Here is a 13,851-nt window from a genome sequence, read left to right as displayed (position 1 = left end):
AAAAAAAAAAAAAAGAGTATTAAAGAGTATTATAGATTATAAAGTAAAATAGCATAAAATAAATATGAATTAAGAAAATAACGGCAGAGCTTCTTCCGTGGCGACTTTGGGTCTCTTCTCCAAGCTCTGAGCTGGGTCTGAGCCAGGAACCGGTGGGCTGGGAGAGACATCGCTGCTGCGGGGCTGAATATTTCCGAAACTAAAGTGTCAAGTGGCACCTGGAGGTTCCAGCAGTCCCCGCGCACACGTTCGATTCCCTCATTTCAAGCTGAAAGCTCAGCTCCACTTGTGACTCTGCTTTGTAGCGATGAATGGAAACATTCCCCGCAATTCCCGTAGGAAGAGCCCGGCAAGGTTCGTGTCGGGAGAGGTCCCTCGGGGCAGCCCCGGCTCCTGCCCTGCTTGAGTCCCTCTCGAGCCCGCTGTGGTTTCCAGCTGCTTCGCTCCGGCTGCCCCAAATGCCCGTGAATTGCACGGAACTGGAACAGATCCGAGTCCTCGTGGCTCGGGCTAAGGGCAGGGAGAGGTCACTGAGGGATCGCCATCGCGGCCACAAGAGCCCCGACGTGGGGAATGAACTGGATTTGGGACGGAGCGGATCAGAACAGGAGAGCGAGGAGGAAAATAAACCCTGGAACAGAACCTTCCCCCGACCTCTTTCTCCTTGCCGGAGTTCACTTTATTCCCGGCTCCTCCCTGCTGTGCCCAGCGGGGCAGGGAGAAGGGATGGGAGTCGCGCTCAGTTCGTGCCGCTGCTTCCCCCTCGGGGACAGGAATCCTTCCCTGCTCCGGCGCGGGGTCCCTGCCATGGGGTCAGTCCCTGCCCTGGCCAGCGGGGGGTCCCTCCCCAGCCGTGCGGTCACTCCCCGGCCCGGCCCTGAGGCGCGGGGCAGTCGCGGGGCAGCCGCGCTCCGGCCCCGTCAGCGGCAGCGCCGCTTCGTGCCGGGCAGGAGCGGCAGAAGGAGCCGGGCGGCGGCGGGGGCTGAACCCCGGCAGCAGCGAGGAGGAAGAAGAGGAAGAAGAGGAAGGGGCCGGGGCCGCCTGCGGTGTCTGATCCCCGGCAGCAGCGGGGAGGCCTCGGGCAGCGGCGGCGGGCGGGGCCCTTTGGAGCCGCCCCGAGGGCTCGGTGCCGCCCCGGGCCCCTGAAGGAGCCGCTCGGCGGGACGGGCGAGCTGGGAACGAGAGAAAACCGCGAGAAAAGAAGAAAATCCGATCAAAGAGCCGCACCGAGGGGCGTCTCAGCCGGCCCGTGGCACTGAAGGAGCTGCACCGAGAGACCGGCGAGGAGCCCGGCGGTGAAAGAGCCGCAGCGGAGGGCGGGGGATGGGAGGTGCGAATGGAGTAAAATATAGAGATTCGAAGGAAAAATTATAAAAGAGCCCCACCGGGAGTGGCGGCTGCGCAGTGACTAAGAAAGCAGCACCGGGGGGTTCCGGGGCTTGTTCCCGTCAGCTCCGCTCAGCCCTCGGGCACCGGGGGGTTCCGGGGCTTGTTCCCGTCAGCTCCGCTCAGCCCTCGGGCACCGCGCTGGGGCCCCGCGCACTTTTCCAGCCCGGCCGCCCCCACGGGCCGGGCCCCGCGGCTCCCGCTGCCGCCGCCTCGGCCCCGCCGAGCCCAGAAACCCCGGAAAATCGCTCCTATGCACTAAGGAACCTTTCCGTGTGCAGCCAGGGGCGCAGAGGGGGGAACCTTATGAAGTCCCCTCCCCTCAGTCCCTCCTGGCATGGCCGGGCATTAGCGCAGCTCCCGGGGCTGTGTCCCGGCACCGGCTGCTGCCACAGGGCACGGGGCTGCCGCGCTCGGGCATTAAACGCGACAGATTTGGGGAGCAGGGACAGCCACAGAAAGCCTCGGGGAGCCCTCGGGAGCCTGGAGCTGCACGAGGGCCACAAAGGATGCCCTGGACACAGCGATGGCCCCAGCAGCGGCTCTGCCCCCCAGCACGGGGCTGTGTCCCAGACCCCCCGCTCCAGCCCGAGGTTTGGGGGCGGCAGCGGAGCTGCTGGACGGAGGACGGCTGGAGGAGCAGGAGCAGGAGTGGGAGGAAGAGGAGGGATAAAGGGGGAGGGGCGGGAGGAAGAGGCGGGCCAGAGGGGGCAGGAAGAGGAGCCTCCATGTGCATCCATCGCTCTCGGTGTCCGCAGCTCTCGGCCTCGGGAACACCGCTCCCCCCATCCCGCAGGTGACCGGGGAGGGGCAGCTCGCCCCAAATATCTTGGGCGGTGCCTGGGGTTGTTTTGGGAGAGGGGATTTTTGGAGCTTGGAGGATTCCAGCACCGAGCCCCAAATATCCTTGTTGGTTCCTGGGGAAGGGGGTTTGGTGGGCGGGGGAGGGGAGGCGGATGTTTGGATCTTGCAGGGCTCCGAATGTGAGTCGCAAATGCCCCTTGGGGGATATTGGGGAGCCCCCGGCACGCGGGGTTTTGGGGGTCCCGGTAGCGGCTGCCGGGAGAAATGGGATGGGGCGGGATGGGGCGGGATGGGGCCCGGGAAGGGTGGGATGTGGATTGGGGTGTGGGATGAAGTGTGGCGGAGGGGGATGGGCGGGTTGGGGCCTGGGATGAGGCAGGCGAAGGTTGGGGATGATGAGGCCGGGGGGACCCCAGTCCTCAGGGGCCTGCGGGGTATCCGCCAGCTCCGAGGGAGTTTTGGGGCACCCCTAATCCTGAGGGGGCGGTGCTGGCAGCGGGGGACACGTGGCTCCGGCACCTCTGGCCCCAGCTGAGCCCCCCCCGCCCCCAGCGCCCCCCGGAGCGGAATTTGGGGAGGGGGAGGTGGGGGCGGCCAGGCCGGGCCCCCCCGCGCTGTCCCGGCGGGGGCCGAGTGCGGGCGGGAGCCCCGCGGGGCCCGGCCCTGCCCGGGCACGGCTGATGCCGCCCGCCCGCGCTCCGCACTGGTCCGGACTGGTGCTCCCAGTGCCGTGCGGGGCGGGGCCGCTCTGGGGACCCCCCAGGGCACAGCGCGGCTGCTTTGGGGCTGTCGGCAGCGCCCGGCGCTGGGCATGGGGCGTGTGGGGGCAGCTGGGGCCGCACTGGTGGCACTGGTGGTGCTGGGAGCCCCACCGGGCGCGGGGTGAGCGGTGAGAAGGGGGGCGGGTCTGGGACCCCAAATGGAGCGAAATGGGGAATGGAACCCCCAAAGGGAGCAGGAGGGGCCTGGAACCCCCAAAACCAAGGCCGGGGGAGGGGAGGTGGGGATTGGGGATGGGGAAGGTGCAGAAGGAGGTGGGGGGGAAGAGGGGGCTGGGACCCCCAAAGAAAGCGGGATGGGGATGGGACACCCAAATTGAGCTGGAATGGGGCTGTGGATTGGGGGAAGGCTGAGAAAGGGGAGGAGAGGGGAGGGAAAGGTGGGGTTGGGACAGAAGAAGAGCGGTTCCATGGGGGTGCAGCCCTGTCCCCCAGCACCTGAACCCTGGAGCGATTCCCTGGGGCTCTGGGGAAGGGAGGGATCCGCACTGGGGGGTCCCCAACCCCCCTGTCCATCCCTGGGGCTGATCGGGGGCTCCCCCCACACAGCAGCCGGTGCTGCGGCAGCCGTGGGGCAGAGGGGGTGGGAAAGGGGGGGGCAGGGTGGGAGTGGAGGAGGAGCAGGAGGAAGAGGAGGGAGAGAGGAGGAGGAGGAGCTGGAGAACCACGAGGTTCCACCGCCCGCCCACTGTGTCCGCAGCACCCCCAGCCCCGGTAGCATCTTCCCCCCCATCCTGCAGGTGAGCGGGGAGGGGGAGCTCACCCCAAATCTATCGGGGGGTCACCAGGAGGGGTTTTTTTGGAGGGGTGTTTGGAGCTTGCAGATTCTGGAATCGAGCCCCAGATGTCCTTGCATGTCCCTGGGAGGGATTTTTGGGCCAGAGGGGATATGTGGATCTTGCAGGACTCCAAAGCTGAGCCATAATTGCCCCTTGGGGATCTTGGGGTGTCCATGTGAGGATTGCCTGGTCCTGGCGGGGTTGGACATTGGCTTTGGGGATCCCCAGGAGAGCTGGGTGCTGGAACACGGGACCCCTGGAGTGGGGAGAGCAGAGAGGGACGATACCAGAGCTGGGGGACCCCCAAGAGCCTGGAGGGGTGGGGGGGCCTGGAGATGAGGTGGGGCTGGGACCTCTCAGCCCTAAGAGGGGCGGTGAGGAGAAGGGGGATCCCCAAGTGCCTGGAGTGGAGGGAGGCTGAAGAGGGGGCCCTGGGACCTCTGGGAGCCAAAGCAGAATCAGGAAAAAAGGGACCTGTGAGACCCCGAAAGCCCCCCAGCATCCCTAAGCAGGACCCCAGAGAGGGGGATCCCCAGGACCCACAGGACCCCCAGCAGCCCTGACAAGGGGGACCCCAACACCCAAAGTGAGGAGACTGGAAAGGGGGAACTCCTGGAGGTTTTTTTGGACTCACTGTCAATTTTTTCTTGGTTTTAATGGTCCCCGGTGACTTCTAGAGGTGGACTTGGGCAGGAGGAAGACCCAACCCAACACACTCATCCCTTGTTTCTCCCCAAACCAGGATTTCCCATTCCCAACCCATGGCCAGATGGAGGAGCAGGCTGTGAGGAAGAGGAAGATGCCCCAGGAGCCCCAGGCAGGTGAGGAGGAAGTCAGTGCCCCTTTCCCCCTCTCTCCTGCTCCATCTCCCAGCCCAGCATCACCCCCGGCTGCAGGACAACCCTGCTGCCGACGCCGTCCTGCCGGGGACGGACTGGGGGGATCTCCTTCCCCTTCCCTGTGGCACGGAGGCAAATCCCATCCTCTCCTTGTCCTTCCTCCCCAGACAAGGAGCTGAGGACGGAGCCCAGGGAGGAAAAATCCCCTGTGGAAGAGGCCGTTTTGAGCGGCTCCACGACGCAGGAATCCAACAGGGAGGAAAAATCCCCTGTGGAAGAGGCCGTTTTGAGCGGCTCCACGACGCAGGAATCCAATGGGGAGGAAAAGCCCCAGAGATCCCGCAGGAGGAGGGGCTGCAAACACAGCCCAGGGTGCTCTGAGGAGGAAAGACCCACCCTGTGCCGGGAAGGCGGCTGGAGATCCAGCCAGAGGTCAGAGCTGGTGGTTCATGAGCAGCTTCACGATGGGGAGAAGCCCCACACGTGTGGGGAATGTGGGAAGAGCTTCAGCCAGAGCTCCCACCTGATCAACCACCAGAGGGTCCACACTGGGGAGAGGCCCTACGAGTGTGGGGAATGTGGGAAGAACTTCAGCCAGAGCTCCAACTTGATCCGCCACCAGCTCACCCACACAGGGGAGAGGCCCTACAACTGTCCTGAGTGTGGGAAGAGCTTCAGGTGGAGCTCTGACTTGAGCATCCACCAGAGGATCCACACCGGGGAGAGGCCCTACGAGTGTCCTGAGTGTGGGAAGAGGTTTCAGACCAGCTCCAGTCTCGTCCTGCACCAGCGGATTCACACGGATGAGAGGCCCTTCCGCTGCCCCGACTGCAGGAAGGGATTCAAGCACAACTCTGACCTCGTCAAGCACCGGCGCATCCACACCGGGGAGAGACCCTACGAGTGTCCCCAGTGTGGGAAGAGCTTCTCACAGAGCTCTAACTTGACCCAACACCAACGGAGGCACCACTAAGGGAAGCCCTGCAAGTGCCCCGACTGCGGGAAGAGCTTTGTCCTCTGCTCCAGCTCCATCTCCCATCAGCACCCACGTTTGGCAGAGCCCTGGTGACCCACATTCCCTGTGATCCAGGTTGGGAAGAGCCCTGGCTGGTGCTCTCCACGTTCTCCTGGATCCCTGTAGGCACCTGTGTGAACGCAGGGGCAGGAACATCCATCGGGACTCAGATCAACATTGGAAATTCATTGGGAAGAGCTGATTTTTTACCTTTACACCCTAAAATTTTCATCTGCTCTCTCCAATTGTTTCTTCTGGTGGTATCAAGCAACACTGGATGATCTTGGAGATCTTCTGCAGCCTAAGTAATTTCTGTGTTAATCCCACTGAAACAGCAAAAATTGGGGTAAAAATAAAGAAATTAAACAAAGAGATCTAAAGCGGCACCATTTTACCAGAATTTCGGGGTGAATTTGGGGTTCAGGGAAATATTTGGGAGGATCTGAGTGTTGTGAAGCCACGAAGCCAGGCAGACTGGAGCCACAATCTCGTAGTTGTGCTGGCAGAACGTGTCCACCTGAGCCCATCTGTTCTCCAGGAATTCCGGTTGTCTGTCCCACTCCCTGCCCTGGGTCTGCCCATCCAGGGTGTCCCTTCCAAAAGTGCCCAAATCGCTGCTGAAGTGCCTGAGCTGCTCTGGGCTGTGGATGTTCCTGTCCCCCAGCCTGTCCTGGTCAGTGCCATGGGGGGTGGGAGGGGGTCTGGGGGTGCCTTGGGGGACTGGGAGGGGCTTTTGTGGCTCTTGAGGGCATTTGTGGTGCTTGGAGGAGCCTTTTGGGGTGGTCTCTGAGAGAGTTTTTGTGATCTTGGCTGGGCCGTGTGTCTTGGAGAGAATTTTGTGGTTCTTGGGGTCATTTATGATGCAGGGAGTGGTTGGGGGGTTCCTGGCCAGGAGCGGTGGGGTGGCTTGAGGTGTCCGGGAGTGGCTGTGGGGCTGGGAGGGGGTTTTAGGGCAGATGTGACCTCTCCCCCAGGCCCCAAAGCTGCCACCAGACCCCACCCCCAAGATGCTGTTGGGGTATGTCATGTTGGGTTCATCCTCCTGTCACTGCAGGAGAAGGTGAAGGGGGGTTCCCCAGGGGCCGTGTGTGTCCCCCCAGAGCGTGTGTGACCCCCCCATCCCAGTGTCACCCCCTTTTCCCTGCCCACAGGGCTCCTGAGCCAGCCCCTGCTGCCCCGGGAGGGAATTTGGGGAGGGGGCAGAGGGGGTGCGCAGCCCCCGCCAGGGGATGACCCCAGCCCAGCGCCCTTCGTTCAGCACCGAGCTGGGCTTGGGGCCGCAGGAGGAAGAGGCCGATGGGAAGCAGATCCTGCAGGGGGGACAGGGCTTGGGCTCAGGGCAAGGTCCTGCCCTGCACACCTGGCTCAGGTGTGAGCCTGCCCCGGGAAGGGAGCGGGACATTCCCATCCCCACGCATCAGGGCTGGGAGCAGCGCTGGGAGCACGGACATGGAAATCCTGGGAGCCACTGGGACCGCACTGGGGGGTGAATGATCCCCCCCAGCACCTTTCCAGGCCGCCCTGCGACCTGAGAAATGCTCGCTGGGCCTCGGCCTTGGCCAAGAGCCCCTGGGCTCAGCTGCTCTGAGCTCAGGCGCTGCCGGCTCCCGCAGCCCGCCCAGGGCCGCCCTGCCCGTGCCGGGGCTGTGCTGGAATTCTCTGCTGCTGCTGGGCCACTCGGGGGCTCTGGCCCAGCAGGAAAGGTGACCCTGAGCCAGGAGCTTTCCTTGGCCGCAGCAAAGCCTCGGCACGGAAAGACCTTCCCAGCGCTGTGCCCTGGGCTGGGAGGGATTGTGCCACCAGAGCTGTCCCTCCATTTCTTCTGCCAGGCAGCTTTAGCACAGGAAAAGTGGAGAAGCCAGAGCTGCCTCTCAGCTTTCCGCAGCCCTCCAGAGGAATCCTGTGTGGGAAGCAGCCTGGGAACAGGGTTTCTGTGCCAGGGCAGGGGAATTCAGAGCCCTTTCCTCCCCCGTGGGCCCAGGCTCTGGCCCTTGCCCTTTGCAATGGCCCTGCAGCTGCCAGAGGGGCCTTTTTGGCTCAGCTGAGAGCAGTCCTGCTGCAAGGCTGTCCTCGAGCTGCTTGGGCTGCACCTGTGCCCAGGGAATGCTCATTGCTTGCAGTCTCAGGCGCTGTGGGTGTGCAGGTGTAACTACTGCAGGAGGGAACAGCTCTGCTGGGGGCAGTTCTTGCAAGGTGCTGGCCCTGGCTCGGGGCTGGGCCGGGGCCAGCGGCAGAAAATCAACTTGCAGCTCGGGCCCCGCAGCAGGGAGGAGCAGCAATTGCTGGGGGACAGAGACTCTTGCCAAGGGCCTGTCGGGGTCTCCTCCTTCCGCCATGTAGCCCCGGGAGCCCTGAGGGGAGGCACGGGGTTTCCCTGCCCCTGGTCAGCCTCGTTCCCCATGGGTTGGTTTGTGTTTCCCTGCGCGGGCAAAGCAGCTCGGGTGCTGACTGTAACAGTCCCTCGGCAGAGCCCGGCCATGCGGCTGGGGAAATAAATTTCTCTGAAACATCTAGCAAGAATCCGTCCGTATATATTTCTTTTCCACGGGACTCCTGGTTTGATATAGGCGTGTTGCAGTATCCCCACTGCAACATAATGGTGGAGATGCTGGGGGCAGAACGATCCCCGATCCCTAAGCGACTTTGTGTGAGTAAACCCTGGAAACTTTGGATTCCTCTTCTTGGTTTTGTTTTGCTATTCCATATCTAAACTATGGAGGAACCGTGGGAAGACTCTTGGCTTTCAGAGCCGCATATGGACATTTATCTTAAAATGATTCTTGAACAACGATTTGTAAATTTTAGCTTGATTCAAGCTCAGAAAGAACTGAAACACTTCCTGGCATGGTTGTTTAAGGACTTTTTCTATGTTTCTTGGGATTTAATTCTTACCAAGAGCTTTTGGAAGACCGTTTGGACCCAGTTAATATTTGAGTCAAAATATATGCCGATGGAAGAATATTTTCGTGAATATTATTTAATAACTGAGACTGTTGAGCAATGTCAGCTGTGTCCTGGCGAAGGGAAGCCTGGCTCAGGGACCGTGCGACCCAGGCCACGTGCACCGAGCGCTCTGCGAGCAGCAGCGAGACGGTTCCCGTGCGCGGGCGGAGCCACGCGGGCCGCAGTGTCAGTGGCGGAATGAGGCGCGGCAGGAGCAGCACGGCCCAGCCGTGCCCGCCCGGCCCCGCGCAGCGCGTGGTGGAGTGAGCCCCGTGAGCGCCCGAACGAGAGGGGCGGCGCACGGGCGGCGGCTGGCGGCGGCGGAGCGGAGCCGTGCCCAGCCGAAACGCGCGCTGGAGCAGGGCACGGGGGGGCTTGAGGGCCCAGCCGAGACGTGGGCGCAGCGCCTGGCAGTGGCAACGCAGCTGAGAGCAGAGGAGGCGACGCACGGAGAACGGAGCGGCGCGGCCCGGCCCGGCCCGCGCAGCCCCGAACGCGACCCTGGGAAAAGCGCGCCGAAACCAGCAGCCCCCACATATCCAACACGGGAGCGACCGAAAGAGAGAGCAAAGACACAGCGAGACAGAAAACGGCAGCCACTCGGAAAAAGGAAAAGACCATAGTAGCTAAGATCTTAGGGACAGTGAAATGGTATAACGTTAAACAAAACTATGGTTTTATAACAAGATGTGATAACCAGCAAGACATATTCGTGCATAGAACTGCTATTAAAAAGAATAACCCTGAAAAATGCATCCCAAGCTTGGGAGATGGAGAGGTGGTGGAATTCAAAATCATACAAGGTAGAAAAGGGTTACAAGCATCGCAGGTCACTGGGCCTGATGGTGTTCCTGTAAAAGGCAGTATATATGCAAAAAATCGTAGTCATGCTAGACAATATCTCCATTGTAAACCCCCCCTACAGTCTCCCTTTCCTAATCCCACCTTTCCCTTTTACCCTATGTCCTATTACCCCCAGTGTATTCCCAATCCGTTTTTTCATCCATGGTTTCCCTCACAAAACCCTGCCTTTGCCAATTGTTTCCCCAAAAATCCTTTTCCAATGCCGAGTGGGGGGATGAAAAGGGGGAGGGAAGAAATTAAACCCTCTCCTGCCTCAGTTTCCCCACAAAGCGTGTCCAGAGAGTTCTGTCTCCCTTCTGTCAGCCCTAAGATGTTCCACAGAATCTGTTTGGACATTTAAAGACTCAGGAGGGTGGCTTGTTTTGTTTTGAAACAGTTCTTGTTATGTTTATCCAGTTGTCTTCATTCTCCTTTTATTAAAATAAAACGGGTGAGATGTTGGGGTCTCCTCCCCCCGCCTGTAGCCCTGGGAGCCCTGAGGGAGGCACGGGGTTTCCCTGCCCCTGCTCAGCCTCGTTCCCCATTGGTTGGTTTGTGTTCCCCTGCGCGGGCAAAGCAGCTCGGGTGCTGACTGTAACAGTCCCTCGGCAGAGCCCGGCCATGCGGCTGGGGAAATAAACATCTCTGAAACATCTAGCAAGAATCCGTCCGTATATATTTCTTTTCCACGGGACTCCTGGTTTGATATAGGCGTGTTGCAGTATCCCCACTGCAACAAGGGCCTGCGGAGCCGGGCCCCAGGGAACGGCTTCCCGCTGCCCGAGGGCAGGCTGAGATGGGATGTGGGGCAGCAATGGTTCCCTGGCAGGGCGCTCAGGGCCTGGCACAGGCTGGCCCCAGAAGCTGCGGCTGCCCCCGCATCCCTGCAAGTGTCCCAGGCCGGCTCGGCCATTGGGGCTTCCTGCCCAGGAGGGCTGGGCTGGGCTGGGGCTGCTGAGGGCGGGATGGGCTCTGGCTGAGCCAGCTGAAGGCTGCGCATGATGAGGCCAGGGGGACCCCGTTGCTGAGTGGGTTCTGGGGTATCCCCCATTCCTGAAGGGATTTCAGGGTATGTCCCGTTCCTGAGGCAGTTTTGGGGTGCCCCTCAATGCTTCGGGAGGGGTTCTGAGAGGGGGGCTCTGGTGCTTGGAAGGGGGACCTATTGTCAGGATGTGGGGAGCCCGTTTTGGGAAGGATGCTGCTGTTTCTGGCAATGTTGAGAGGTTCTGAATGGGCTGTGGGGCCCTGGCTCTCATTTTGGGACTTGAGGTGAGCCCATGGGCACAGCAAGGGCTGAGGAGAGGTTCCAAGCTGCCATTTGGGATGGAGGGATTGAGCGGGTGCCTCCAATAAACTCAATGCCAGCCCCAATGTGTCGATGGCAGCCCCAAATGGCTCGATCCGTCAGCCCCAAGGCCCGGCTGTGGGGAGTCAGGAGCCACAGAAGGGGAATTGGTGTCCAGGAGGGGTGGGATGGGATGGGATGGGATGGGATGGGATGGGATGGGATGGGATGGGATGGGATGGGATGGGATGGGATGGGATGGGATGGGGTGGGGATGGGATGGGATGGGATGGGATGGGATGGGATGGGATGGGATGGGATGGGATGGGATGGGATGGGATGGGATGGGATGGGATGGGGATGGCATTGTTGGGGTGGGATGAAGTTTGGGAGGGATGGGGTGGTTTGGGCACTTGGAGTAGGGCACTCCAGGAAGGAAAACCAGGAGCCACTTTTGGGGAGGCTCCTGCTGCTTTTTGACAATTTTGGGGCCTCTAAGTGGCTTCTGAGAGGTTGCACTGAATTTGAGGAAGGTGCCATAAACCCCCCGCAATTTGTGGGACTGAGGTGAAGTCCCCACATTTTGGGAGGATGAGGGGACCCCAATTGGGAGGGGATCCTGCTGCTTTGCACCTCTTTAAGGGGGTGAGAAGCAGCCAAGGAAGGAAAGAAGGAAGGAAGGAAGGAAGACCGAAAGCAACAAAGAAGGAGGAGGAAAAATAGAATAGAAGTAAAAAAATGAAAGAGAGCAACAAGAACCAATAAAATAGAAAATGAAGAAAAAACATTAAAAAATTAAGAAAGGAAGCAAGCGAAAAGATATTAAAAATGAAAGAAAAAATGAAGAAAGTAAGAAAATCAAAAGACAGATATGAAAAAGGAAATGAAAGTCATGAAAAAAGAAAAGAAAAAGAAAGGAAGCAAGACTAAATAACAGGAAACCAACAAGAAAATAAAGAAAAAATGTAAGAAAGAAAGAAACAACCAAGAAAGGAAAAAAAGTACAGAAAACCACAGGAAACTGTAAAAGCAAAAAGGAAAGAAAGAGGAAACGCAGAAAGAAACAAAATACAGAGAAAAGGGACAAGAAAAATTTTAAAACGAAGAAAGAAAGAAAAAAGGATTCAGTAACATGAAGTGAACAGGAAAAAGGAAAAAGCAAGCAAGCAAGCAAGCAAGACTCTAACATGAAACCAAGAAGAAAAATGGAAAAGAAGGAGGAAAGAAGAAAGCAACAAGAAAAAAAAAAAATGAAAGAATCGAAAGAAAAAAACATAAAGAATGAAGGAAGCAAGCAAGCAAAGAGATAATAAAAATAAAAGAAAGGAAAGAAAGAAAGGAAGAAAATCAAAAGACAGAAATCAAGAAGAAAATGAAAAAAGAGAAGAAAAAAGAAAAAAAGAAGAAACAAAGACTAAATAACATGAAACCAACAAGTATATAACAGGAAAAATAAAAAAAAAGAAAAAAAGAAGAATGAAACAAGGAAGAAAAAAAAAAGAACAAAAAAGAAAGATGCAAGAAAAAATAAATGAAAAAGAAAGAGAGCAAAAAAAGAAAGAAAGAAAACAACAGCCACAACAAAAGTTTAAAAAAAATAAGAAAGAAAGAAAGACTCAGTAACATCAAACAACAAGGAAAAGGAAAAAAGAAAGAAGGACAGAAACAACAAAGAAAAAAAAGAACAGAATGAACGGCACAAGGAAAAAAAAAGTAAAAAAAAGGAAGAAAGCAAACAAAGAAGAAAGAGAGAAAGCAACAAAAAAATAAGGAAAAGAAAGAAAAACGATTTAAAAATGAAGAAAGAAAGAAAACTGAAAGAAATAAACAAGAAAATGAACAAAGCGAAAAAATATAAAGATGAAAAAAAGACTCAATAACGTGAAACCAAGAAGAAAAATGAAAAAAAAGAAAGAAGCAACAGAAAATTAAAAACAAAGAAAAAGAAAAGATAAAAGAAAAAACATTAAAAAATGAAGTAAGTAAATGAAAGAAGACAGAAACTAATAAGAAAAGAAAAAAGAAAAAAGAAAAAAGAAAAGCAGAATAAAAGAAAAGAAGAAAGAAAAAAGAAACAGAAAAAGAAAAAAGGTGAAAGAAAGAATAAAAGAAAGAAAGGAAATCCAAGACAGAAATCAACAAAATAAAAAAGAGAAGAAAAAAAAAAAGAAGAAACAAAGAAAGCAACAAGAAACAGAAACAGGGAAAGAAAGCAAAAAGATATAAAAATGAAAGCCAGAAAGCAGGAAAGGAAGAAAGGAAGGAAATGAAAAGACAGAAATCAACAAGAAAATGAAAAGGAGTGGAGAAAAAATAAAAAGACTCAATTGTGTGAAATGAACAAGAAAAATGAAAAAAAAACACAAACAAAAGAAAGAAGAAAGCAACAAGAAAACAAACAAACAAAAAAAGATGAAAGAAACAAGAAAGAAATAAAAACACCCAGAAAGACAAAAGAAAAAATGAAAGAAAAATAGAAAGGAAAAAAGCAAAAAAAGAAGAAAGACAGAAAGCAGCAACAACAACAAAAAAACAAACAGGAAAAGAAAGAAAAAAGGTAAAAGAATGAAGAAAGAAAGAAAGAAAGCTAAAAGAAATCAACAAGAAAATGAAAAAAGTGAAGAAAAAGAAGAAAGAAAGAAAGACTCAATAAAATGAAATCAACAAGGAAAATGAAAAAAAGAAGAAAAAAGAAAAATCATTAAACAATGAAGAAAGTGAGCAAGCAAAAAGATAATAAAAAGAAAAGGAGAAAGAAAGGAAGAAAATCAAAAGACAGAAATGAACAAGAAAAAAGGGCAGGAAAAAGAAAAGAAGAAACAAAGAAGAAAGAAAGACTAAATAGCATGAAACCAACAGGGAAATAAATGTAAAAAAAGATGAAAGAAGAAGGAAAGAAAGAAACAAGGAAGACAAAAAAAGAAGAGAAAGAAAGAAGATGAAGGAAAACAAAAAAGAAAGCAAGCAAAAAGGAAAGAAAGAAGAAAGACAGAAAGCAACAAAAAAGAATAAAAAGGAAAAAGAAAGCAAAAAGAGAAAAATAAAAAGAATGGAAGAATACAACAAGAGACAAAAACAGAAAAAAAAGAAAAAATACATAAAAAATGAAGAAACAAAGAAAGAAAGTAAAAAGGCAGAAAAAATGAAAGAAAAGAAGAAAAAGAAAAGACAGAAAGAA

General features: G+C 55.1%; 1 protein-coding gene across 1 annotated transcript in view; it reads left to right on the top strand.

The window, feature by feature from the left end:
* Positions 1-307: 307 nt before the first annotated feature.
* LOC138101772 (zinc finger protein 135-like) overlaps positions 308-13,851 on the top strand; it is a 76,190-nt gene continuing 62,646 nt past the window's right edge. The window contains exons 1-2 of the mRNA XM_068999557.1: positions 308-335; positions 4,755-5,522. Of these exons, the coding sequence (XP_068855658.1) occupies positions 308-335; positions 4,755-5,522 (796 nt within the window). The remainder of the gene's footprint in view (positions 336-4,754; positions 5,523-13,851) is intronic.

This window comes from Aphelocoma coerulescens, unplaced genomic scaffold (genome assembly GCF_041296385.1).
Source record: "Aphelocoma coerulescens isolate FSJ_1873_10779 unplaced genomic scaffold, UR_Acoe_1.0 HiC_scaffold_46, whole genome shotgun sequence".
In the NCBI taxonomy this organism is placed as follows: Eukaryota; Metazoa; Chordata; class Aves; order Passeriformes; family Corvidae; genus Aphelocoma; species Aphelocoma coerulescens.
Note: the sequence above shows the minus strand (reverse complement) of the source record. Positions and strands in the feature narration are given on the sequence as shown.